The following is a 28,000-nucleotide window of genomic DNA, read 5'->3' as shown; positions in this document are numbered from 1 at the left end:
TTTGTCTGAAACCACAGCAATGAATCATATATAACAAACATTCATATGAAAAAAATCATTTAATTAAAAGGGATGAAATAATCCCTATGAAATATGACCGAATTTGAAACAAAAATATCTTTTAACATTTTTTTAATACATATTCATCTCACAAATGAAGTTCGATTTCATCCCATCCATGATTTTCTCATTTAAACACCCAGAGCAGGTGATTGTGTCGCTATAACATTAAGCGGTTGTTAATTGGAAATGGGACTCAAACATTCATATGAAAAAAATCATTTAATTAAAAGGGATGAAATAATCCCTATGAAATATGACCGAATTTGAAACAAAAATATCTTTTAACATTTTTTTAATACATATTCATCTCACAAATGAAGTTCGATTTCATCCCATCCATGATTTTCTCATTTAAACACCCAGAGCAGGTGATTGTGTCGCTATAACATTAAGCGGTTGTTAATTGGAAATGGGACTCAAAAGATTGTGACTATCACTCTAAAAGAAAGAACTTGCAACTTCCAATGCTAAGAATTTCAGACACCAAAACCAACCCAAACGAGGCAAAGGATCAAATGAAGCGGTTGAGTTTCATATACCGCTTGAACTATTCCATTATTGATCAATTGTTCCTCAACCTTTGAAAATAACAGAAGGGCATTTTAGGATTTTATTAACAAAGGGCATCTGTATATCTCTTTTTTTTTTTTTGTCTTTGGAGTTCATATTAGTTGATTAACATAAAAGAATTTCCAAAAAAAAAAAATGAAAAGAAAAGAAAAGAAATTCGGCCACTGCTTTCTCTGCAATATTTAACCAGGCAAGAGAGGAGTAAGATAAAATCATTTTTGTCGTATATACATGGTTTAAGATATCCGTGGCCATGATTTTTGTCCTATATTCTCGTCTCACATGACGAGAAGAAACCAGTGGATGGAGATCAAGGTGCGTGAGGGAGGTTGATGATTTTCTGTCCAATAAGGGATTCCTCGGGGCCATTGCTGCCAAAACCCAAATACATGTTATGGTTAATGAAAACCAATTCTACTACATTTAGAAAAAGAAACAAAAGAAATAGGCAAATTGAGAGATGCTTACCTAAGATGGCTCAGAGCTGACATTCTGTATAGGCAGGTGAACACCAGGACATGTAACCCAATGGTATAGAAGAAAGCGAATGTCCGGGCATATCTGCAACAGAGAATTTTAAGTAAAGGAATAAAAAATTTGACTGGAGAATGAATAAACTCTTTGAAGGACAGCTATTCAAATGATTTGTAACATTGGGACACCATGATTGGAGCTAGTAATCTCCCTACTATAGGTAAAGGGACATGGAACTGCAAATGTGTTTGGTATATAAAATATGCATCTACAAATCTGTACCACTAGCAAAATAAGATAGACATATAAACACAGAGACATGACTGTTGGACCTACAACCTCCCCACTCTACGCAACAGAACAATAAGGGCATTTATTCAATATCAGTGATGACACATGAAGCACCCAAAAAACACATCTACTACCAAAGAATGAAATATGGGAGCTTTATAATGGAATTTTTCTTCCACAGACTAAAAACTCATCTATTTCATTCCATTATAAAAATGCTGGTCATGAATGAAATAGGAAGCACCAAAAACTCATCCTTTCACAAAATAATAAAAGAAGAAACCTTACAGTGGGCTCCTAAGTAAAAGCAAATGATCTAAATGGTTCTTCCACACGAATGAAGATTGTATAAAGTAAGTCTCTTGATAGTATTGCCACAATAATCTCTTTTAACTGTTGCTCACCATTTTTTTCCCTTATAAGAAACCATGCTTGAACTGCTCCCCAGCTATTTCAATCATACCATGTACTAATGGTTTAGAAAGAAAAAAGACGAGAATATTCCACAAACAGAGAAACTGCACAGTAGACAATTCACATTGAAGGGCAGAAAAAGCATACCTGTTGCCAAGAAGAAATCGCCCACTGCTAAGTGTAATTTTATCCCTGATACCCAACTCCTTGTACCTTTGATCCCTTTCCTAATTACAAGTAAACAATTAGTTAAGTACACAATTAGCAATAATAGTAGGATTTAGAAGCAGTATGAGAACTACATACCCTAAATGGATGCAATGCTGACAACAAACATTTTCACAACACAGTTACAAGACAAAAATGACCATGAAATGATTCTCATTGTAAGAAAACAAAAAATTGACAACAATAGTATTGATCCATAGGCTGGTATTTGGTCTAATATTCTGATTAAACAGATTAGTAGCATTCTTTCTCCCAAGTGAAAGGTGCCACCATGTTTGCCACAAATCTAGTCAGGGAGAATGTGTTGCATTTTGGTTGTTTTGGACAAATATGTTTCTACCCATGTAAAGAAAAAATCATGGGTAAACTTCTATCTGTTTTGAGTTTAAACCTCATGTAAATGGAAGGAACTTGAGAACTTAGCATATAAAATTCCAGGATCAATTGGAATCATTAGAGTTTCCAATAAACAAAAATGAAATTGTAAATTTATGCTTTGACCATATGATGATAATATAACTCAGACAAAAGGAGCTGATTGGAATGTTTTCAAGGAAGAATTATGAGAAGTTCATAATATCTAACAACACAAAGAGAATATTACAAAAATATCAAGAGCATAGGTTTTCTTTCTCTTTTATTCTCTTTGATTATGAGATTGAAATGGAACAGAAGCAATGATTTAAATCCAAAATCATGCTTTAGTTTCAAGTTTGACACATAAATTGTTATAAAATTGCAAATTCAGCAAAGGAGTTCAAGAATGAAAACCTTTTTGGAGAAAGCAGCAAAGGGATTTATATCATCCTCATATATCTTCTTGTACTTGGATTCAACATCTGAGCTGAAACCACTCTCAAGATCTTCTGAATGCTGAACATGATTAAAGAAGATGAAATTTAAGAAAGAGGAAATGACAACCATAATTTAATAAGCATAGAATTGCGATAAGATACCTTCTTTGATCCTCTAGAAACTACTTTCTCAAGATTATAATCCTGGACATAACGAATCTTCCCATAGAGTTTGACATTGTCAGCTTTCGTTTTTTCCAGTTCCACTGTTAGCAGCCCTATCTTCTCTTTCAACTGTTTTACTTCCTAGTAAAATTGGAGAATTCAGTGGAATCACACGAGTGAGCCGGGAACATTATAATCAGGACAAACTTGATCTCAGTTATAGAAACAGAAACAACATACCTCTTCTGTCTCTCGCAACCGTGCTCTAAACCGATCTCGCTGATTGCAGATCACCTTAAGCATTGAGTTTTGTTCCTGATCTGGAGAAACATGTTTTTGTTCTGCACGCTGATCCAAAAGAGGTACCCAGAGAAGAAAATTACTTATCCAACAGAAAATACATTATCATGCACAAAACATGATCACAACTGTGGTTGAATTGCAATGAAATATAGAATGTCACGGTAAAAATATAAATATTGCAAGCCATAATGCCAGAATTACAGAGATTGAAATGCCAACAGATATTATGTTGTAATTTCAAAGATTTAAAATGCTTATAGACTAAAAGTGACCAATTAGAGGTATTACTCCAACTAGAAAGCATGATGATCATGCCCCTTACATGGATCACCCTCATTCCCAACAGGAGAACAATACATCCATTCTAATCCCCGATTATCCACCAATACTTAATAGCCATCCTGGTTGCTCAAGGCATTAACTCCCAAAACTAAGTTTGATAAAATGCTAAGGAGCAGTAACTAGAACGAGGATACAGACTTGGCAAAGGTAGTGGGCAAAGAACGAGCAACCCTTCTCCATTCTCTAAAAATAAGATAGTAGCAGTTCTTTAACGGTGGTGCCAGAAATTTATTATTGGGGAGGCACAGAGTAAAAGATTTATTTTAGGGGGCAAGATTTGAGAAAAATGATAAATTTATTCCCACTACTGATCCTATTGAATTCTACACAGATTGCAAACCAGAAAGAAATTGCAATTTTGATTCTTGTCACCACGATATCAGCAAATGGTATCTTCCTATTTTATTGCTTTTTCCCCATAGATGTATCTCGATAAAAATTAACACATAACAGTGCATTCTAACTACGAGAAAGGAGCACATATCTGACAGGGTAGTCTACTATCTCTTGGACCAGACAAAAGATCGACTAAACTACACAGACTACCTCAAATACATCACATGAACATTTGTCTACTTAATGTACGTATGGTTGATAGACATACTTTTTGATCTGGAAGGCTTTATTCTTAAATATGCGGAAAATGTGCAAAGCATGAAAGAAAAGATGCATACCTGAGATGTCTCTGTTGCCCCATTATCCAATAGATCCCAATCTTCAAATAAACTACCTTTTCTTTCTTTCGAACTATAACCCTGCATTAGGAGGAGGATTAAGGTATATTAAAAAGGAAAAAAGATATACAACCAAAAAAAAATAATAATAATAATTTTGATTTAATTAGAAACTTTTGAAGTTGAACAATAGAGCACAAAACTTATTAAGTCGTACAATAGAACTAGTTTACACCACATCAATTGATCATGATGCTGCAGATGAACAACTAATCAAAGCAAATAAAGAAAGAGGCAAGTATGAAAAATACACACATGGACACATATACACCAGTGAACAACTAACCAAGCAACTAATAAAGCAAATAAAGAGGCAAATGGAAACACGCTCATGCAAACCTATAAACCAGTGAACAACAGACACTTCAAAAGAGTTCAGAGATCATTGGTCAAACCTTCAATATATCATCTTCCAACTTTTGTATCAATCTTTGTTGTTCATTGACCTTGGCTGTAAGTTCTACTATTTTGCCTTCAGCTGTTTCCAGTAAAGATGTTTTCTCCGTAAGTTTGACCTGAAAGTGGTTGAAAGGTTTAAAATTTTCATGATAGCACATACTTAAATGATACTATTTGAGGTATTTATCTCTGACTACCATCAGGAAACTCCCAAAACAGACACAGTATTAAATCTTCAACATCCTTAATTCCCTGTAGTTGATTTCCACACAAGGTCTAAATAATGAACCATGCACTATGTTTGTAGCTACATAGAATATAGAAAAAGCAAAGCTCAGGAAGAAACCAAGTACCACTGACATACCTTTAACTGTGTGAGTTCATGTTCCATTTTCCGATTCTTATCAAGAAGAAGGGACTCCAGTTTACTCATCTCCTCACCACTAGTAGCAACTTCCCAATCTTCTGCCTCAATTGAATTATAACCAACTGCCTATAAATATAATACTAGAAAGTTAAACAGGGACAAAAATTTTGGTTTAAAAAAACATGAGACTAATGCATTATGCATGTAAATGCTGGCACAATAAACATGCCAGAAGCAAAAATAATTTTAAAACTATAAGCACTGGATGGTTAACATGCAGATGCTTGTTTCGTACGAATAAATAACATAACAATATAGCCAATCATATTGAACGAATTTTTTTTCCTCTGGGAAAAAATGCATTGAAAGGAAAAAATAATTTTAACAGCAATAAACTGGTAGAATTCAGGCTTCTATTAAGCAATGTAACACTCCCACCAATATCAATGTAGAAACTCTGTGGATAAGCCTACTATACTGTTAAACCTAATAATGCAATTGATTAGATTCAATCAATGCACTCAACGATTCCATTGTAACCTTAAGACAGTCATCAAGGCTTTCATAGTATTGCTCACAGGGTAGCATCAAACCAAAAGGGGGCATTTGACTGAGATGGAAGAGACAATTTCTAGGGTCCACCAAAGACTGAGGATGCAATTTCTTGGAAATAGTATCCTGCTAAGAATTATAGTTCCACACAAAATCACATTTTCTTAGGATTGCCCTACTAAACAAAATCCAAGTGGCGGAAACCAGATCACGTAGGACAGGAGCCTCATCAAGATTCCTTAAGCATGTTTCCCTTCTAGAACAAAATCTTAGTTCAAGGATCTGTTAATTTTTTGCTTCTAATTGAAAACTTTGTTTTATTATGTCATATCCAAATGTCATTCAAGATCATTTTTCAACCAAGTCCCTGTATTCTAATATTTGAGATGTAAAAAATTAGACACTCAGACACATACCCACACTTGAGATCCATATCTAAACCCATGTAACATAGTTGTGCATTTAACAGGGCAGGAACAATACCCTTCATTGCTACGCCCTGCCACCTCCTGAATGAAAAGAGAGAGAGAGAGAGGGGAAAAAAAGCACACCCAAGAAGCACACCCAAGAGGACCTAGCTCCCTTTGAAGAGAAGCTGAGAGCCCTTTTACAGGAGAAAATATATCTACATTACCGAGATGACCAATGAGGTCCCCAAGTGAAAAGTCAAAGCAATTAACAAATGACAAAATGAATAGCACTTAAAACAAAAAAAAAAAAAAATACTAAATGACTCGAGGAGGTGCCCTCTTGTAGAAAGAAAGCCATCAACCAATGAGACAATACCGCAATGGAAGCACTTAAATCAGGACAGAATTCATACCAGCTTCATGCAAAGGGTAAAGTGGAGACAGCATATGATTTCATGTTGCAATTTGACATTCTTAGGTGTACTATATTTTTTGAGAAGAAAGGTTCACCACCACTAACAGGGTTTCTTGTCTCTGTTATCAAGAGAATATCTTTCAAAGGACAAAAGGCAAGGACAGAAAGTGAAGGACAAAACAAAAATATTTGATCCGTCTAAAATTACATTTCCCACTGTAGAACAGAACATGAATATTCCTTTTCCCCTTTTTTTCATTATTTTGATAGACTGTAACAGTAAATCCCATGAATGGCAAATATGTGATTATATGTGATTACTTTTCTAAGCGAACTGAGTCTTGAAAGATATGGATCTCAAGTCCCACTTTTCCTTAGTGACACTCTCTATCAACCATGCCCTTGGCCTCCTGTAAGCGTCATGTGCTATCCCACTCCAATACCCAGAAGTAACACAAAGCTGTATCCACCCATTTCCTTGGAAAAAGGAGCCAGACCTCCCACTGCTCCAAAATCCTAATGTTCCCTCACACAAAGCTCCTCCAAAAGCATTTCTGAACCCATTCATCAAGCCCAAGTACCAGAAAGCAATCTCCAACTGCTGCTCATTTGCGTTTTGGGTTTAAGAAACTGTAATAGGGTTGGCACTTATCACTTGACCAGGTCCACAGGCATAGGCTCAGGTACTACAGGCAAGTTTCTCTAGGCCCTTCAAATACTAATATAAATCCCTGCCCCAGTGACCATTGCATAAAGTTTGATTTGACAAGAATGAATCACGTACATCCTCCCTTAACATATGAACTTTCTGGAAATCAAACCATTCATCAAGCTATTGAGAGTGAAACATATTAACATACAAAGTTTAAGGGGAAGTTGAAAGCAGAAACAAAAACATTTGTTGCACTTAAAAGTGTTCTGGTTCCTTGATTAAAAATAAATTATTGTCTATATAAATTATTTTAATTATTAACTAATGTGATATCTCTGGTGCAATATTTAAATTCTATAATGGTTTTCATGCTTCAAATTGTTAATTGATTTTATGCTTCCTACCTAATTGACTCAGCAAATAAAAATTGTTTTGCGAACCAAGGCCTGAACAGTAAAATAATTTTTGTCATACATCCATCACAGTTCATACAATTCAATGCAGAAATAACAACTAACAACTAGCTAGTCAACTGAAATGTGAAAAGAAAAATCATGAAGGTTAATAAAATTCAAGTAACTTTCAGGAAAACAGACACTAAACCTTCATGGGTACCCATGTTTTTTATAGATAAATTCATGGGGGAACACATTGAGATTAGTAAGCATGAAATGTAGAGAAGGGATGGAACCACCTGCAGAATTTTCACTTTTTTACGTAAATCATCAACTAATTTTGCTGTTGGCCTTGCCAGAAGCTCCTTCTTGATCTCCTCCAGAGCAAGGTCCTATGGAATAACAACAACGAAGTAAAATTGCAGAATATAAGAACCACTGGAAATGGGACCAACTTGAGTGTGGAAAAAAAAAAAAAAAAAAAAAGCCAGGAGAAGGAGAAAGAGGAAGAAAAAGTTGGCAGATTAGCCTCCAAAAATAACTGAAAATGGGGATTATTATATATTCATATTCAACACATTACAGAGTCAAAATATTACAGTTCTGTTAAATAATAAAAATATAATCATAAGGACAACCATAAGATTGCTATCAAAGAAAGGAAAGACTTTATATCAAACAAAAAGAGACTCAGACTCAAGAAAATATGAGATCCATGATATAGTTTTGAAAATTAACCCTTCTGGGCATCATTTCTATGGAGGATTCCTTATTCCTGGAAATCATAAAACTTCTATCCATCCAAATGTCCCAAAACACAGCATCAGGGGTCAAATTTCAAACCTTCCCATAAAGTTTCATGCATGCAAGTAGAGCTGCAATCTCATCAGACCTAGCCCAAGCACAAACAAACCTTTGGACAGGATTGGGTAACCATTTTTATAAGTAGGATTGGGCTTCGGTTGAAAAAAATATCATTCCTACCTCAGTTTGGTTTGGGCTTGAACCCCTTGAACCTAACCTGATCGCTGTTGCCTTTTGTTACCTCTGGTTCTTAGCTTTTTCTATCTCTCATTTATCCATAAAAATCCTTCTTCTAAAGTAGCCACATTGCTAATGCAGTTCACTATTGCCATACTTCACATTGCTTTTTCCACTGCTGTTGCTTTTTGTAGTTGCTGTTCCTCATCGCCATTAGCTTTTTCGCTTGAAGTGCTGTAACATGAAGAACCTGAGCATAGCCTGATAAATTCAGCTTGGATTGGAGTATACTTTAGGCAAAATGATTTTATAAGTTGAATTGAGCTTGACTGACTTCATCTTGACCAAATTGCAGCTCTATATGCAATCAAAAAACCCAGGTAAGATGGCCATCACCAAGAGGAAAAAACTGAGGAAAAGAGGGCAACATGGGCCTTCCTTCACATCAGGAATCTGACCAGAATATCACCTCTCTTCTCAAAATCACCATCAACAACCTGGACAACCATTGTACAGACCATACCCTTGGGGCCACAACAGCTAGGTAACAGGGCAATTGAAAGAAGTTACGCTATGGCCTTTATCACTGAACTTAACCAATTATCAATCTCTCAACCAAAAGCCAAGGCTACTCTCCTAATAATGCACTATTCCTAATGTAACACCTAAAGCCCTTCCCTCAAAAGACCAAAGTTTGCCCCATATCTAGGTGGGTATTTAAGACTCCTCATCCCTTCCATCCCAAGGGAATCAATTTTGCTACCCCTCCAATCCACTAGCAATGCCTAAAGGAATAGTAGCAACCCAACTCCAATTCCTCGAGCTGAGTTAATTTGGAAGTTTAAGACTCCTACAAGAGTTAAAGCCTTCACCTGGTTAGTGGCCTATAAGAAGGTACAAATTAAGAAGGCCTAAAAAGTTATCAGCCTTGACTGTTGTTTCTGTCACATGACTAGTGGGGAGTCAACTAACCATCCACTTGGAAAAATAGCTCCACATTTTAAAAAGACATGATATCCCACCAAAGCTTCTAACTAAATACTTATCATCCACCATCTCACCATTCACTTGAACTCTGTCATAGTGATTAATCCCAAAAAAGATATTAAGGCCATGCTTGACAACTATTTTTGAAAATAGTTTTCTATTCTCTAGAATAAAAAACAGGAACATACTTGACAACCAAAAAACAGAAAAAAATAGTATTTTCAGATAACATCTTTTAGATGTTTTTTGTTGTTTTCACTTGTTTTTTAAGAGCCGTTTAAAAAAATAATTATACAAAGATGAAAAATGATTAAAAATAAAGCAGTACAAATAAAGGTTATTTTTAAAACAAATTTAAAAACATAGGAAACAAGTTAAGAACATTTTAGGTTCTCAAATACACTTTTCTTCTACAAAACATTATAGTTTTCAAAATCTATTTTCAAAAATTGTTTCTCAGAATGGTTTTTGAAAACACTTCCCAAACAGAGCCCTAGTTTCTATGACTTTCCCTCCTTCAAGCTATATCAACTTTGATTTCTTCCTTCAATAGCCTTGCTGACTTTCAATATAAAAAGGTGATTAACGAGAAGAAAATTGTCCTGCACTACTGGAAAACCTCTCATATTGGACCTGATAGTTGTAATCAAAATAACCAGGAACAAATAGATGAATGATAAACTATCCAGCCATTTGCTCATGAAAGCATTATGATATGGCACATGACATCATATTAGAGGAAAAGCTCTTACAATTGAAATTTGAACATTGTAGAGTTAAAAAACAGATTTTTCCATAGAAGATGGAAATAAAGATTTTCACCTTAATCCAGAAAAACCCCCCTGTTAAACATCAGACTAGAACAACAAAGCAATATACCTTTTCATTTAGCAATGCATTCAACCTCTTGATCTCATTCACGTGTTGTTCTCGCTCATTGGATAAGGTGATCTCGATGTTGTGAAGTTCCATGTTCAGCTCAGAGATAATCTTTTCTTTGGCACTCAAAGAATTTTCAAGTATACTATTTGAATCTAGATTATCACTGCAATCAAAGCAATCAGCAATAAGCTCAAAATTATAACAACTTCAAGTGCACTATAACCACACCCTATCAGTGTTTGTGTGTGTGTGTGGATGTGGAAAAAACAGGAATTAAATTAGTATTGGAGGAGGGAAAATTTACTGACTGTGTCACAATAATGCATATCAAAATAGATAATATATGAGACCATGTGCTGTAATGAAAGACATGTTTTAAGAAACCAATAGTAAAACATCTAGTCAAACCATTGTGAGCAAGACCCTTAAATAGTTGTTATAAGCATTTATAAAGGGAGATAAAATTTGTGGACAAATGACACAATTTGGTAGCAAGGCCTGGTCTTATAAAGGAAGTTGAGAGTTGATCAAGAAGATGCTCACTTGTAGGTGAATAGGGTCAGAATCTCACTGAGTCACTATAATCCACAGGGCCAGGCAAGATTGTTTTAGGTGCCCAAGGAAGAAAAGAAAAAAAAAGAATTTGTTTGCTTGTCTATTTTGTTTTCTGAAGGGGATCAGAGGGGAAGATAAAATTGAGTTGCAACATTGACAGATTCTCTGGTAGAAAAGCAATACAGAAGAACGAAACATAGAGAAAAGGAACAGGAATATCATCTTTGGACTAGTAATTGGACTCAATAAATCAGGGAAACAAACAAGCAGTAGGGATTGAATCCATGACTTCCAAAAAATGAAAGCTTTGATACCATGTTAAGTCAGCAATTAATCCAAAAAACCTAAGGTTTTAGGTAATGATGGACCAACAATGCCCATTAAGATGGGTCAGACTAAAGCCCTAACAAACACAATTCAGGTCTTATCTGTTGCCAAAAGAATTGCTTCTGATTTTCATGCAATCAAACATTTTTCTGGCACTATAACACCATACTAGGCAAACTGTTGATATTCCTACTCTTGGACAGATGCTATTACATCTATTGCTATCAGACATAAAAATTTAACACAAAAGACTATCATTTTAGCCTATATGATGAAGTAACGGGGCTTAATTTTTTACAATGATGAAAGCTTCCCACAAAAGGAATTTCCTCTGATCATTTTTTTTCACACAATAAAATGATTACAATAAGATTCAGTTCCTGTAGATATTGACAAGTATATCTTACCTCTTCTTTTGTCCATTCTCATCGTTTGCTGACTGTAACTTGGAGCGTAGAAGTCCCTACATAGAATTTCAATGGAAGTTGGGACATTTAAACATCCAGCTATAAACAAGCCACTGACTAGAAGAAACAAAAGTAGCAAGTAGAAAAAGCAAACTCTTTATTTATTAGTTCAAAGGTGTTGAGAAGATGGTCCTACATGGTTGTCTGCGTTGATATGTCCAACATGTACCAGTTTCCATTTTAAGACTACAAACCACAGTTTTTGAAAAAAGGGAAAAATCATATCCAGCAAGGACAATCCCACAGGAGGTTATACACTAAAACACCTCTGCCTAGGCTTCAAGATGCACATATAAGAAGCAACCAAGAGATTGTGAAGTTACTTGCAAAGAAAAACTTCAACATGTTGTTATATAAGGTAATGCATGCAGTGAGACAAACAAGATTCATTTGCAGCTTATAGTCAGGATTGACACCAACCTCCAAAGACTTGAAAGTTACTGTGTAGCCATGAAATGAAATAATGCAAACAACAAAAACTAACACTGAGTTTCATGATCCAAACAAGATTCATTTGCAGCTTATAATCAAGAATGACAAAAACCTCCAAAGGCTTGAAAATTACCATATAGTCATGAAATGCAATAATACAAGCAACAAAAACTAACACCAGGTTTCAGTATCTTATGACTACTAACACACAGCACCTAATAAATGCCAGTGAGAGAAGAATGGATAGAAAAACAAGAAAGATTGAAACATTGGCTTTAATATTTCAGTGATACAAGAAAAAAGCATGTAGCTGCAGTATGAATCATCATAGATCATAATGACGATCCCCTTACTTAACTAGACTTGGCTCATTTGGTACCCTAGTGAGGTGTTTCGGCCGAGTCCAGGTTTTCATGATTGCAACCAAGAGGGGGAAAAAGGTATCGTGTTTTGTTGGTATTAGCAAGAAACATAGGGTCTGTTTAGAAACTATTCTTAAAATCAATTTTCTATTTTTTAGAACAGAAAACTGTTTTCAAATTTTAATAATAATAAAAAAAAAATTTTAAAAACACATTTGACAATTTTATTCTTAAAAAATTGTTGAATACAAAATTTTTTTAGTACAAGTATAAGATATTTTCAGGTGTTTTTTGTAAAGTGTTATGAGAAAAATTTGAGAACACGAAGAATACTTTGAAAACTTTTACATTGTACATAAGCGTACACTAACTTCATGAGGAAGAAGTAGAGAAAACTGTTTTCCATATTTGAGTTCCCAATCAGAATTTTGTTCCTGAAAACAATTGAAAATTGTTCTTAAAAACTGTTTTTTGAGAACTAATTTGAAAACATTGCCAAATAGGCCCATAGGTTATCACTAGTTGTACCTGAATAGCTTCTTATCAAAAGACCATAATTTGTAAAATTAAAAACTCAATAGTTGAAGCTAAGGTCTCTTGCAACTCCCTTTTGGAGATTTGGTTCTCTAGAGCTATCTTAGAGTCATCTAATGGTGGAGAATGTTCTATTTCCCTGCCATTTGAAAAGGATAATTTATGGAGAAAATTGATTTTTTAAATACCAGAAATTGCATTCTGATATAGCCAAAGAGAATACACCATGCTAAAATCATTTGAACTATTGTTAAGCTGGCTACAAGACTATTTCTTTGGATACATTATTCCATATTTACAAGCTGCAAGGGTCATGCAAAAGTCCCATTGGAAGTTTCACTGAGTTTGATATGGAAGTCCCTTTAGATGCATATCTACATTCAATTTAACCGCAAGTAATTCCAGGCTAGTTAGATCCTTCTAAATCAGAATATGGGTTTTGAGATGAACCTTCTCCCTCTCAAGGCTAAGAAGCAGTGTTTGAGCCCGTTCAACTTCATCCATTAGAAGGCTGACTTCTGATTGTTTTGCTGCTGTATCTTCCTCTGAAGTTATTGAATAAAGGTAAGTTGGCATAAGCTATTTAAAGACAAGGAATAAAATGAAAAATCACTCCCTGCCATGGGGAAGGATGAAAAAAAGTGATTCTTGTGACACCAAGAACACGGTCAAGCAAATAATAAAATAATGACATGGTATTGACATTCAGAATGAGCATCTTACCTGATTGGGCACGAAGTTCAAACATCTGGCTTTGTGCAAGTTCATGTAGTTTCTGCATATTAGAAACACTTTCTTTAGCTTGTCGTAATTGATCCTGCAATAATCGCTCCCTGCATTAGACAATCAAAAAATAGAAAACTGAAAAAATTAGAATCACCATTCTAAATAATGCAAAGATAAATGATTAATTCACTAAGAAGGGAAATATAAAGAACAAAAGAGCTATTACAATACAAAAAATTGAAACAGTTCGCTCTAACATCTCAAAGAATAAAAAAGAGGATGCTCCCTGATGAGGTTCCATGTCCCTGATGAGCTGACTAAAATATAGATATAACAACCATATTTCTTTTTGTGCCACCAGAAAAAAATAATACCTCTCTTTTAAAACCTCTAGTGTCTTCTGGTTCTCTTCTGCCAAACTGCGTTGCTTCATTTCCACAATTTCCTTCACCTTCTCCTCCATCTGCCCTTGCAAGAAATGAACATGTATTAAAAGGATTAAACCAAAATGGATCCACAAACAAACATTTGTTAGAAGTCCTAGAATATCAAGCAAGCAGTTCACTGATAAGAAAAATATTTCTAAAGCTGTTTTAGATGATAAAAGTATAAATAAGAGTAGTTTATAATGCTACATAAGTTAAATGGAATAAAATAATGGAAGCACCACACAATCATGATTCAATGAAATATTTTGGATCTATGTAGGATGATACAGTAGCACCATAGTACTTGTTGGCCGGGGGCACTGATTTATCATTCACTTTTTTAAGATATGATTCACACATCATTTTAACTGATGAAATGCCTCTTAAATGAAAGGAATGGCAGAGGATCTGTTATCCTTCTCAGTATTCTCCAAATAATCTGTGTCTCCATTTTCCCATGAAATTGGAGGATCATGTTGATGACCCTACAAGTAAGGTTATTCCACGATGGCAAAAATATGAAGGTGGTAGTGATGAATAATTTTGGTGGAACCTTTATGGGTACAAATAACTTAAAGAAACATCTAATCAAAACTTATCATTACTGAAAATTTCCCTGATGCTAGTGACAAGGTTTGCATTCCACAAATTCCTACTGCAACCTCATTAAAGATGATTGTTTAATAATTTCAATTTTTGCCAAAAGGAAATTAATTTTTTAAAGATTATGAATCCTAAACTTAAAAATTACTGAGAAGAAACCAGATCAGAGTATTTTCCAGATCCAGTTCCTCACTCTCACATTTATAACTGAGCCAGTACGGATTGTCTTCAAAATCTAATTATCTCACAGCATCAGACCAGATTTTTTTTCATCAGAAACAAAAGATGTATTTATTATGGTTAAAAAGAACATGAGAAGTATGAGGAGTCCTCCCCACAATTAAAAAAACCTGACCAAAATATGAGTAATCAGGATCCCATGTTAATACTGAAATTAATTAATTTGATTGAAAAATAAGGAAAAAATAAAAGTGGAAATAGTATGTCTTATCAAAGATCTCAGCATCAGACCATGGAAATGAGTTTTTAAAAAAAATTCTTTTGAAACAAAAATGAGTTAGTTTTGGTCCTTCTAATAGTTTCAAACGAGATAGATAGCATACACCAAGATGTCCTCCCTGTTCTAAAAGGTGTGTCTGTGTGCACCGCCCTCCCCCTTTCCCAACCAACACACACCCACCCACTCAGCCACACCACAGAAGCTTCAAAAAGGTCTAGTTGTCTCAGCAGTGTGAACTAAACCACTTTGGCTGAAACACAGACCCCAAAGAAGCTTTGAAGAGGTCCAGTTTATCACTAACTAAACTGCTTGATGAAAATTAAGTATGCACCATTAGAGTAGGTTCTACAGTATACATGCAATATAATTACCACAGTCAACAGATGCATTTTTTATTAAGGCCTAGGCAAGTATTCCAGTGCAGTGCAAAAGTGGAAAATAAAAATTTGAAGTATTGCTGGTACTACCATAACTGTTATAATCAGTACCAACCTGTTGTTCTAACTGGCGATTACGCTCTTCAAGTCTTCTTATTGTTGCCTGTTGATTCTTTAGATGAGTTGCCTCTGTCCTGAACTCCTCAAGTTCCACTTTCATCTTCCGGTTCTCAGACTCTAGCTCAGACAATTTCATATCTTGCTCCTGCATAACAACATCAAATGAGTGCCCTAGATTCTCCCATACACAAGCAAGCACTTATGCATTCACAATCCCCTAAACAAAGCAAACAGAAAGCAAACTATCATGTGCATGGCAAGAACAAGAGATTAAAGATTTGAAAATTTTCATCACTTTAATTTATCGCATTCTATTAATTAATAATATCTCTTTAAAGAGTGGCTTTAGAGGTCCAGCCTTTTCACTAAAGGAATTAAGCCTATTAATGAAGGCCAACGATAGAAACTAAAGATGGGTGAGAGACTTTAGATCGCATAGTGACAAATTAAAGCAAATAGACAGAAAAACAATCTGTTGGGACATTGTGTCTTGTTTTTGTTGTTGGCAATTTTGTTTGTTTTCATTTTGGCATAGTATCTTTTTAAATAGCAACTTACTCTCTATTGAAGATTTGAGGTTTCCATTTACAACCTGACCATCACAGGTAGTCTGAAAATGTTTGAGTAAAGGCAAGTTAGTTTTTTTTTCTAAGAAGATAGGGTTGGATTAGAAGTTTTAAAATTGAGTTAAAATGCCTTAATTAATTTGGAAAGAATTGTAAACTGAGAATTTAAAAAGAAAAATATTTTCAAATAATAAAAATAATTTGGAAAGGAAATTTAAATTGAGGATTTAAAAAAAAAATAATCTTTCCAAATCTTTTAAGGAATTTGGAAAAAAAAACTTGAAAAAGAATTTGAATTAAGAACTTTAAAAAGAAAATTTTTCCAAATCTTTTTGAATTTGAAATATGAAATCTTTTCAATTTTTTTTTAAATTCTTAAGTTTCTAAATTGTTTTTAGTAAAATATAATTTTTAATTGATTCCAAGTCCACTAGGTTTTCCCTTATATATACCCTACCTAAATGTGTTTTAGGGTGGGATGCTCTGAGAGAATCAACCCTAACTTGCATAGTCATTCTCAAACTCTCTCAAGAATCCACCGATCGAATTCTAAGTTGTTAGAATGACCCACTACCCCTTAGAGGCTACTGGAGCATTGGGGGTATTGGGTCGCAAACATGGATCACGATATAGGTACTAGAGTGTGGGGGTTTTCCACGTAAAATTGCTTGTCTCTTGTGTGATTGTGTTTGCATTGGATATTTATTTTATCATACAGGATTCAATTGATATAAATTGGCTTAGATTCCTCTCATAGGTTAATTTGTGTTAACAAATCCAACTCATATATTAAATTTTTAAATTTCCACCCATTCACCAACCTCTTAGTGTTACCCTACTTAGACAAAGGTTTTTCACAATCCACTTAGATCTCAGCCTCAATGGCCAAATCGATACCAACTGGCTTAGAGAAAGCTCAAACAATCCAGCCTTTATGGCCTAGAGAAAGTTTTAACAACTTTGTGAAGAGTTATCAGATCATAGGTTAAATAAGAACCTCATTAGAGCCCTCTTGGAATGGACAAACGCTTCACTAGATTTGAGAATTTTGTCAATGCTTGATTTCCTAGATAGTCTTAGTTATGGATACTGTGATGTTTTACTGTTTTGGCTGGCTCCCATTTGTATTTCTTTCTTTGTTTTTTGCATATACTTCTTGCATACAAAGGGTGCGGCCCCTTTCTTTGCCGCTCTTTAAATAGATTTGCTATCTTTGCCTATCAAAACAACAATTGTTTTAACAACTCTGCTGCCCATATGACTTAAAGTAAGTTCTAGCAACTTCACCTTTTTTGTAAGAAAAGTAGTATAGCATTAGAAAAAGGAAAAAGTTGTATAAAAGAATGAAGGACAAGAAATCCCACCAAAAAAATTCAGTGAGAGAGAGAGAGGAAAAAGTATACAAGCAAGCGTTAGAAAAAGAAATGCAAAGGTTCCTGCACAGGAAAGCCTATGGCTTCCCATTCTTACAGAAACAGAGCAGTTGTATTCTCCAAGACCCTCTTCAACCCCATAAACCACACAAAGACAAAACTGTTGTTGAATACTCTTTCGCCAATAAATCTCTCTTACAAATTGGACATTCTCAACCAAAGCAAGTAATTCCACTATAGATTAGAGCAAGCTCCATTGGAAAAAACTCGAATAATCTCACCATTGTGAACCCACCAATATCCATCTAACCAAGATTAGTAAAGAACATTAATCAAAATTAAGCTTCTGAACTCCAACTACCAAAAAAGTCCATTTAGCCTCTATGTCCACCACCTTCCTAACAAGGATGCAGATCAAACTCAAACCATGAAAAATCATACTAAAGGGACTTCTAAAGAACTCATTAGTAATTGATATCCACGGAAATTTGAAAAGGCAAATAATTCTCCACAATTTTGTCATCAATCTCTTTCTATCCTCATAGATTCTCAAATTCCTTCTCAGCCAAATAACTCACAAGGTTGATAGGATAGCAACATCTTCCATCCTTTGCATGTACTGAGCAAAGGCCTTAATTTTAGGGGAACTTTTCAAAATCATGTGTTTGTGTTTGTGTGCGTGTGTGTGTATTTTAATTTGGATTCAAGAAGGGAAGCTGAACTGAAAGGATCAATTTGAAAGGAAATTATCAAACCTTTTTTTTTTTCTTTTTTTTTTTTTACAATTTGGCCTCTTCTCCAAAATCCATGTTCAATTTTGAAAAGTTAAGCCACTTCAGTATCTTCATAAAACCCAATCAAACATTTCAACAAAAAATTTCAAGAAATATATAAATATCTGAAACAAATGATGTATCAACTTCAGCAGTAAATTTGAAATTATGAACAAGTGTAGCCTCAAGTTCCAAAATAATAATGACATGGGAATTAGCAAATTAACTACCATGATACATGATAACCTAGGAGTTTTGTAAAATTAATTTGGTTTCATTTTAATCATCTAAATTGAGATGGAAATTTCCATCCACTTAAATATTTATTTATGTCGATTGTACTTTAAGTTAGGGTACTAATAAATACCTCACATTAGTTACAATTCACAACTAACATGAAACATAGCAAGGACTCAAAGTCATCCATAGTTTTAGGAGAAAATGAATGAGAGAACACTCTCATGGAATCCACACATCTTCATCTCTGGAGGGAACACTCTCAAGATCTAAAGAAACTTACTTTGGGGTGGCGGACCTCTAGAGAAAAGACCTCATTTGGTTAATTGGCATATGGTCTGTTTGGGAAAAAAAAAAAGACGGGGGCCTTGGCATTCATAATCTTTCCACCTTAAAGAAGACCTTGCTTGGTGAGTGAAATTGGAGATTCACAACCAAAGGAGAGTCCTTATGGGAATGGATCATAATAGGGAGGTTTGGCAAAAAGGAAGGAGGGTTAGAGTTCGAGGGAGGTGTGGGAAGGCTATAGAGTGGGGATGTGGAAAGTTATAAAAAGGTGTGGGAGGTTATAAAATGTAGGTCTCGTTTCATAATCGGGAATAGAAGAAGGGTACAATTTTGGAAAGATAGATGGTGTGATGACTTGTCTCTGGAAAAAGCTTTCCTGACATTATTCTCTATAGCATCCAACAAAGAAGGTTGGGTGGTAGAGATTAGGAGCAGGCTAGCGAGGATGTAAATGAAGTCCTAGCTTTTCAAGAAAGTTCAATAATTTTTTTTTATTAGAAACAATATATGAGTTAAATTAAGGATAAAGAAATACAAAAGAAGAATGAGGAATCCTCCCAAAAATACAATGAACTGATCATAAAGTATGATTGAAGCCTCCAAAGTACTAAGTAAACCTATACAATAGTAAAGTTTCACAAGGGAATACATAAAAAACAATTCATAGCTCTAACATCAGAATAATTTCCATTCAAGCAACCTCTCCTTGTTAATATCCACCTTTTGAACTACCAATCAACCGGACCGTATTAAGGAGAATCCCACAAATGTTGTGGTATAAGAGGCCTAAAAGGAAACAAAGAAATGAATGATAGCCCAAAAAGTCTTTGAAGTCCTCATCTTATTCTAAAAAATCCAATGTTTTCAAAATCGGACCAGTCATTGAACCAAAAAAATTACCGGTCCACGGTTCACTGGTCGGACCAGTGGTTGAACCGCGGTCGAATTGGTGACGCCATAAATATATAATTTTAATATTATTAAATTTAAAAATATTTATAAAAAATTAAATATATATAATTTAAAATTTTAATAAAATAAAATACTTATAAGTAATTAAATATATATAAAAATTTAATAATATGTCATTTTTATATTTAATATATCAAATTAAATGACAGAAATAAATATAAATGTATTTTTAAAAAATCCCAAATTTTTAGATAATCCAATTTTTAGGCCCATTTACATTCATTTTTCAGAGAAGCCATCTGCACCCTCCATTTTCATACTTGATCTCCACCCTTCGTTTAAAAAACAAAACCCTAAAACCCTCTTTTTCTTCACCAGCCACCGCCCCTTTTCCCTATTTCTCTTCTTCTTTTCCATTTCTTCTTCCAATTGCTCCCTTTCTCTTCTTCTTCTCTATTTCCTCTTCTAACCGCTTGCTCCCCTTTTTGGCTTTTTCCCCCTTTCTCTTCTTCTTCTCCATTTCTTCTCTTTTCTTTTCTTTCTTTCCCTCTATCTCTCACCATACCCATGCCTACCTTGACCAGCGGCCACCTCACCGTCGGTGGCAACTCGAGTGTGACTACCGATTGCCGACCAGCAATCCCCCATTCCAACCATCTCGCTATCTCTCATAAAAAAAATAAAAATAAATAAATAAAATAAAAATAAAAAAGACATGTAGTGAACCGTTTGGTTCACTTAGTTCGCCGGTCCAAAAGGGTGGACCGAACCGGAAAAGTCACCGGCCGACAGTCGGACCGGTTAGACTGGCTGGTCCGGTCCGGGTTTTAAAACAATGAAAAAATCCTAATATTTATTTCCTGTCAAACAACTCAAATCAAAGAGAGAGAAGCAGTTTGCCAAAGAACCTTACCTTTAATGGAGCTTCCCAATCCCTTATATGAGATGGTCATCATATAAAAAATATTCCAAGGAGGAACCCAATCCAAATTAGTTAATCTAAAAAGTGTGTCATCCCCAAAGTCAACAAATAATGTAAAAAAAAAAAATGATCCACTGTTTCTCAACTCTCCATACACTAATCAAACATCAGGACTAAGAGCACGTAGGATCTTCTCAATTATAGCATGTCATTGTTATTGAAGAGGCTAGTTCATATTAGATGAGATTCAAAAGCTAATTGAAGTTCTTCTAGTGGAATCACATAAACAAAACAAGATTGAACTTACAGCAATTGAAGCAAGAGCTGGATAAGGATCTGGAGCCTCATAAAGTTTCTGGTAGATGTTAAGAAAAGCATTTTCTCCAAATTTTGCTCTCTTAGTAAGATTATCAACTTCTTCTTGATAACCCTTTAGTAAAGAATTAAACAAATTTAACTTCTCATCTGGTGAAGCTTTCTTGAAATCTGTCAAAAGGTGAATAAATAAACAGTTAAGTACACATGCTTGTATTTTTAACAAAGAAAATTAGTATCTTTTAAAAATAAAGAAGAAAAGTGAACGTTGTATTTTTTCTGCGCAAAACCAACTAGACCCAACTGTGAAGCCATCATGATGTTAGTAGGTTAGAAACCAATTAAGACAAACTTTAGTCTAGTTGCTCAAAGGGAAGCAGTATTGAGTAGTCACCTCGAGTGCTCTCTGCAAGCTTCCGCCGATTTTTCTGGCTGTTTTCCTGATTTTCAGCTATTCTAAGCCCTTGTTCATCCAACACACTCCTTTCCTTCTCTAAATCAAATTCTGCAAACAACAAAGGAATCTTAACCAAACATTTAAACAATATTTTCCCTACTTTGTTTTCAATGGATAAAAGAAATCCATGCTCCATGGTATAAGATACTTTGTGTTAAATGGCTTTAAATAAAAACAACAAAGTTCTTTACAGAAGATGATGGTGACGATGATACATTGGCACTAGCAGATGAGGAGGAGGGGGGACACATGCCATGCCACACCCAAACCAACCCACCCCCACCATACATAAACACACAAAACCCATTGAAAAATTAGAATAAAATTGCAAAAATAAAATGCTTTGCTTTGGGTTTGAACCTGTCCCTATAAGATATAATGAATATCATATTAAATCCTTAGCCGCAAATGAAATTTTATTTTATTGTTATACATTGCTTAAAAGACATATTTCAGTCAGCATTTAAAAGAAAAAAATCCAGAATCAAACCCACATATCCAACCTTGTAGAGAGAGGAAAAAAAAAATTAAGAAGAGAGAGATACAATAAAGAGGCTCATCTTCCTCACTTCTCATGATTTATTGTGAGTGCATTTAGATTTTTTTTAAAATATATATATTAGAAAAAAAAATAGAAAAAAAACTACTTACGGATATGAATTTTAAGTAGAAATGAAGGATGAAAAGTCCTTCCAAAGTACAAAGGATGATCAAAAAGGGAAAAAACTATATCAAACACTCCACTATGATGATCCCTAATCACACCTCTAGTTTCTAGTTGATCTCGATTACCTAAGGCACACCCATCAAAATTTAACTTAATCAAACCCAAACAAGGTAGAGTTGAGACTAAAAGGGTCTTACAACCAACCCTCTTTGACCCACAAACCATATCCCAATTAAGTTACATATTCAATGGAGTACCCCCAAAAATTGAAGAGGGAGAAGGATGAATAGAAATCTATCAAATACCAAATGGATTCTAAGGTCCTCCATTTATCCAAAAAAAGATTCTCACATTCCCCTCCCTCCAAACCATCCAAAACAATGCAAGATAAACTATACACCGAAGTTCCCTTTATCTAGGAGTATCCCCAACCTCTAAAAGAGAAAAACAACATATTTGTCACATTCTTAAGAGGAACCCAATTTATTTTAGCAATCTTATATAGTCTATTCCATGGTCTCAAAGTCACTAAGCATTGTAAAATCAGACAATTAAATCCCCACTCCTTAGGCACATGACACATTCAATCTGAGAGCTTTGAAAGGCCTCCTCACCTATAGCAAATCATTGGTTTCAATTTTTATTTTTTTTATTTTTTTGGCCCTTTTAATTAAAGAAATTTAAAATTTCTTATCAATTATGCATGTTCTTTTAATTTTTCATATAACTTTTTTAAGGATATTATTAAAGAATTTTTAACCAAATACAGCAAATGAGAATTCAATGGATGAATGATAAGATTCATTTGACAATAGGGATAAACTCATTAAAAGTATCATCGATCAACATTTAAGATTTTGCATTTATTATTAGTTGAATTTTTCTACATTTTTTTTTAAATCGGAAACAAGGATATATTAATTATGGATAAAAAGTACAAGAGAAGGATGAGGGAGTCCTCCCTACAAAATACAAGAGCCTGATCAAAGTATGACTAAAACTCCTCCACTATACAAGGAAATCTATACAAAAAAATGTAGTCCGCTAAAGGCTATTCATCAATTCCATAAAAAAAAAAAGCTCCTCTTATTGTTGTCCAACCTGTTTGAATTACAAACTAAATGCTAATTGAGCTAAATAACATCGAGAAGAGCACCTATAAATGCAACTATACAAGCGGCCCAGAATGAAGAATAGAAGTGAAGTGAATCCTTCAACATCTCAAATGTCCTCCACTTTTCCTCAAAGATCCTAACATTTCTCTCTTGCCACACAATCCAAAGCAATGTGAGACAAGCGATTTGCCAAAGGGTCTTGCTTCTAATGGAACTCCCTAAATCCTCTATAAGAAATGTTCATCATGTTGCATATATTCTTGGGTGGAACCTAATCCATCCTGGCTAAATTGAATAACTAGAGTCATAGCCCCAAAGTTATCAGACAATGTAGAAAGGCAGAATAATTTTTCAAATCTTACTATTGATAAATGTTTCTACCTCTCAAATAAATTTCTTGACCTGACCCTACCCAAAACCTCATGTACCTAGATAAGAGGATGATAAAAATTTCTTTTTGTACTCCAAATCAATGTCCAAGCCATCCATAATTCATCCTTAACAGCATCTTTATTATTTATTTATTTTTTCCTTCCTAATTTGACCTTCAACCCAGCAGCAGCCTAAAAAAGGAAGACAAAACGTCTAAGCTATCCCAGCTACTCAATCTCTACACCGAAAAAAAAAAGGCTGTGATGTCATCAGCATATAATACACGTGAGGTAACCCTCACCCCTTGGTCGCATAAAAGCCAACCCAGCAGAGATGTGTGCCCCCATCCAACCAAGAACACACACACACACACACACACACACACACAAAAACAAAAAAAAAAACAAAAAAAGAAAAAGAAAAGAAAAGAAGGGCGCAAAAAGACTGCTATACACATCATTTTGCTACACCTCCACAAACAGGAACTAAAATAATGAGTCATATTCCTGACTGTTTCAATGCAATTTTAGTCCATCCAAATGCCATCCAGAACACAACATAAGAGAGAAAAATCCAAATTTCCTGTTTATGTTATCATAAGCATTCTCAATAAGAAGTTCTACACCATCTACTAACCCCTAATATCTTTCTAAAATCAAAGCAATCAATGCCACACTGAAAATTTTTTTATCTTCCCCAAGCATTCCACAACTCCCATGGTCCCACCAGCTTATGAACACTCATTCTTAAAGCAAAGATCTTAGTAAGGGTTGGTAAATATCCCCAACACACCACTGGTTTCTAATGCCTTTTATGGCCTCTGTTCCCCCATTAGGAAGAAGAATACAAAAATTACATTCAAATTTCCCTCAAACTCCACGATTTCATGAAAAGATTGAAGAGCGCCCAACAGCACCACTTTAACCATTTTCCAATTCTGCAGCCAATATGCCATTCGAGTCCAGGGCCTCATCACTACTTAGGCCTTTAAGGGCCTGCAGTAAACTCCCTCTTAAGTTGAAGTCGCTCAAGGGAATCAATATGGCCAAACTCTGAACCACCCAACCTCCAACATATGGTGTCAGAGTGGAGATTCTGGAAGTAAAGACCGATGAATGAGTTTATTGATGATCTTCTGATAAAAGAAATGACCTTATCGGTGATCTCATCATCCTCAATTTCCACTTGGGATCAGCCCTCAGTCCACCATTTTCAGGTCATCGCCCTGAAAATGATGAAAGTGCTACATATTCAGGTCATTGTCCTTGAGCCACAGTGCCCTAGATTTCTAATGCTCACTGATATACTCCCCTCAAACTAGCCTACTAAAGGTCTCCTTTGCCTCACTACTCTAACCCACCCCTCCCACCACTAAACCACTATCTCCTTTATGTCCTACTCTTCTAACTACTCCACAAATATGATGTTTAACACTTTCTTGTTCCATTTTTCAAGTCTTTCTTAAGCACTTCCATTATTCTTTATAAATCTAAAACTTGTTCCCTCACAACTCAAGTAATCCACCAAATTTTATCATCTCCCAACCCCCTCTTCTTTAAACCACGTATTTTCAAATCAAAGAGAATATTCACCTCTCCTCAACAACCATAATCCAACAAGATTGGCAAACAGTCGAATTCCGGTCTAGGCCAAGTGCTTTGAGAGACATCTAAATGCTGCCAAAACTAGAAACGTATCAATTTTTGGCATAGACTATCGGTTTTCTTTTTTGCGATTTTTTTTTATATATATAGATAAAGAGAATAATATTAAACAGAAAGAGGAAACACCAAACTAGTGTCCTCTAGGTATACATGGAGTATATAAAAGCAGCCCAAAGGCTCAAAACCAAGGGAGGAGGAAATAAACAACAACCTACCCTTACTTAGCGCCTAGCCACTCAAAAAAGCTAACAAGAGAAGAAGGGCTCAAAACTATAAACACTCTAACCCAAGACCAAAAATTACATACAAAATAATATTTCAGTCTTTGAAGCAAAAACTCCTCATTCCCAAAAGCTAGCAAATTTCTTTCCTTCAAGACTGACCAAAATATACATAAGGGGGTCATTAGCTAAGCCTTTTTACGGGTTTTCCCCACAAACGCTCCATGTCACCCAAGGAGAGTTTCCTTAACTGAACCAGAGAGAACCCAAGCCACCCCAAAAAGGAAGAAAAAAAGATTCCACAATGCCCGTGTCTTTACATAACGAAGTAAAAGGTGATCCACCGTTTCTACTTCAGAAAGGTATAGAAAACACCTATTTACCAATGAGTACCCCCTCCTCTAGAATTGCTCCAAAGTTAAGATTTTGCCCCAGGAAGCCTCCCAAGCAAAGAATGCTTCCTTATGAGGCACATTCGCCCTCCAAATACTACCACACGGGAACAAAGAGGAACCTCCAGGCTCCAGAATAGAATAAAGCAACTTGATTGAGAAAGCTCCACTCTTAGATGTTGTCCACACCACTTTATCCTCGGCCTCCCTTTGCACCCTAAAGGCTTGGATTTTAAGCATAAAACGCTCCACCATCTCAATCTCCCAATCATTAAACGCGCTTGAGAAGAGAGGGGTCCAACCATCCCCTACCCCATCTGGGTTCCAAACATCCGAAACCCAGGCGTCTTTTTTGCAAATTGATAACAAAGAAATAAGGAAATTCTTTTCTGTTAACACCAAAAGCTGATTTCAAAGAAACCTGGAATTTAGGAGTCATATTGTATGTTTTGGTTCTGATCCCCCTTCCGTTGTAGATTTTGTTGATTGATTAGGCCTTGGTTAAGGGTTTTTCTCTCTCTCTTTTGTATACCTCTTGTATACTCTGGGGTGCTTCCTTGAAGTACCTCTTTTCTTTTAATATATTTCTCTTTATTGATAAAAAAAAAAAAAAAAGGAGTCATATTGTATGTTGTACATGACACAAAATATGTGTTACAAGAACATAATTCAAATAAACTCAATAAAGCTTTTGAAAAATGCCAAGTATTCTGAGTAGGTTACACAAACCCTTCTTTTCCATTCGGTTCTATTTGCAGCCACATATCCTATTAATCATCACTTTAATGTAAGTGCATATCCTATAGCGTACCAGTCTAACCAAGGCAGTACCCGATTCCAACCCAAAAAAAGAAACTAATTCCAAATGTGTTCCCATAAAGCTAATTCTTATGGCTAGCACCCCAAACCCCTTTGGTGTCAAATACGTAGAAAAATCCATCATCGAGCTTTTTCACCTCCATGATCACTCTTCAAGCATCATCTCAACATTCTCGTATCCAAAACACGGACCATGCTTCCTCATTTCACCGTAACTACGTAACATTTTCATATGTTGCACATCACCCTATCTACATCAATTTCAGCAAATTGTGCATGCACCGCTACAAATACCGAGTCGATCACGTCTCTGTTTGCTTTAACAACAACCGTAGCCACAAAAATTTTCCTGGAAAACCAAATCCTTACCTAAGCTCACCCCTCCTTGTTTGCTCAGAAAATAGGGGAGACCAAAAATAAAATAAAGGTAATAATTTCGTCTCATTTCCTCTATCATGTCAGTTCAACGGAAGCCCCACTCCGACAAAGCAAAACGGCTGAATCACTCTAAGCCGAGTGGGATTCTCGTTTCAGATTCAACATTTCCCCACATTTTACTGGCAACCAAACCTCCCTCTTAATTTTTCTCTTCTTAAAAAAAAATAATAATAACAATATTCCGATAAATTATAAAATGGTGAAAATCATGAGGCTACCTCTCCAGAAATTAGAGACGACGGGGATAGGAGAAGAAGATGCGGGCATAGGCTTGTCTCGGTCGGATCCACCTTGCGGAGCCTCCATGGAAGAATCCGGATCTCAATCTCCGCGATCACCAATATTTAATTTCTGTGATTTTTGCGTACAATTCAGAGACTGAGATTGAGATCAATACTGTATGGATCTCTCCTAGAGCTTTTGGATTATTTCGGCGATGGAGTTTGGGTTTCCACTAGGCTCCTCTGCAGTGAAATAGGTCCGGTGAGCGCTAGTGCGCATCTGATCTCCCCGCTTAAACCGCTTTTAGCTTCAAACGCAAGTTCCTGAATACTTTGATGCACTACCAAATACTGTATGCCTATTATAATGGTTTTCTTTTTTAGATGTGCTGATAATTTTTGTTGCATTCGTTTTTCTTCGTGGGATATATGCTTCAAG

General features: G+C 35.3%; 1 protein-coding gene across 2 annotated transcripts; it reads right to left on the bottom strand.

Moving 5' to 3' along the window:
* Positions 1 to 650: 650 nt before the first annotated feature.
* On the bottom strand, positions 651 to 28,000 carry LOC100259260 (protein CASP). Of its 2 annotated transcripts, XM_019226611.2 has the most exons (20): positions 27,559 to 28,000; positions 21,590 to 21,700; positions 21,188 to 21,366; positions 15,805 to 15,954; positions 14,196 to 14,284; positions 13,819 to 13,928; positions 13,546 to 13,640; positions 11,708 to 11,763; positions 10,416 to 10,581; positions 7,868 to 7,960; positions 5,142 to 5,270; positions 4,774 to 4,893; positions 4,319 to 4,399; positions 3,240 to 3,347; positions 2,997 to 3,140; positions 2,812 to 2,913; positions 1,960 to 2,039; positions 1,803 to 1,846; positions 1,102 to 1,194; positions 988 to 1,004 (listed from the first exon to the last, which is right to left on the bottom strand). In XM_019226611.2, exons 1-19 carry the CDS (start codon positions 27,644 to 27,646, stop codon positions 1,112 to 1,114), a joined length of 2,028 nt encoding a protein of 675 aa, XP_019082156.1. In that variant the 5' UTR covers positions 27,647 to 28,000; the 3' UTR covers positions 988 to 1,004; positions 1,102 to 1,111. The 2 variants fall into 2 exon arrangements, with proteins under 2 accessions (XP_002275327.1, XP_019082156.1); XM_002275291.5 differs by lacking the exon at positions 1,803 to 1,846 and having other exon boundaries at positions 651 to 1,004.

The sequence above is a fragment of the Vitis vinifera genome, chromosome 17 (genome assembly GCF_030704535.1).
Source record: "Vitis vinifera cultivar Pinot Noir 40024 chromosome 17, ASM3070453v1".
In the NCBI taxonomy this organism is placed as follows: domain Eukaryota; kingdom Viridiplantae; phylum Streptophyta; class Magnoliopsida; order Vitales; family Vitaceae; genus Vitis; species Vitis vinifera.
The sequence above is the reverse complement of the archived record's forward strand: the minus strand, read 5'-3'. Positions and strand labels throughout refer to the sequence as shown.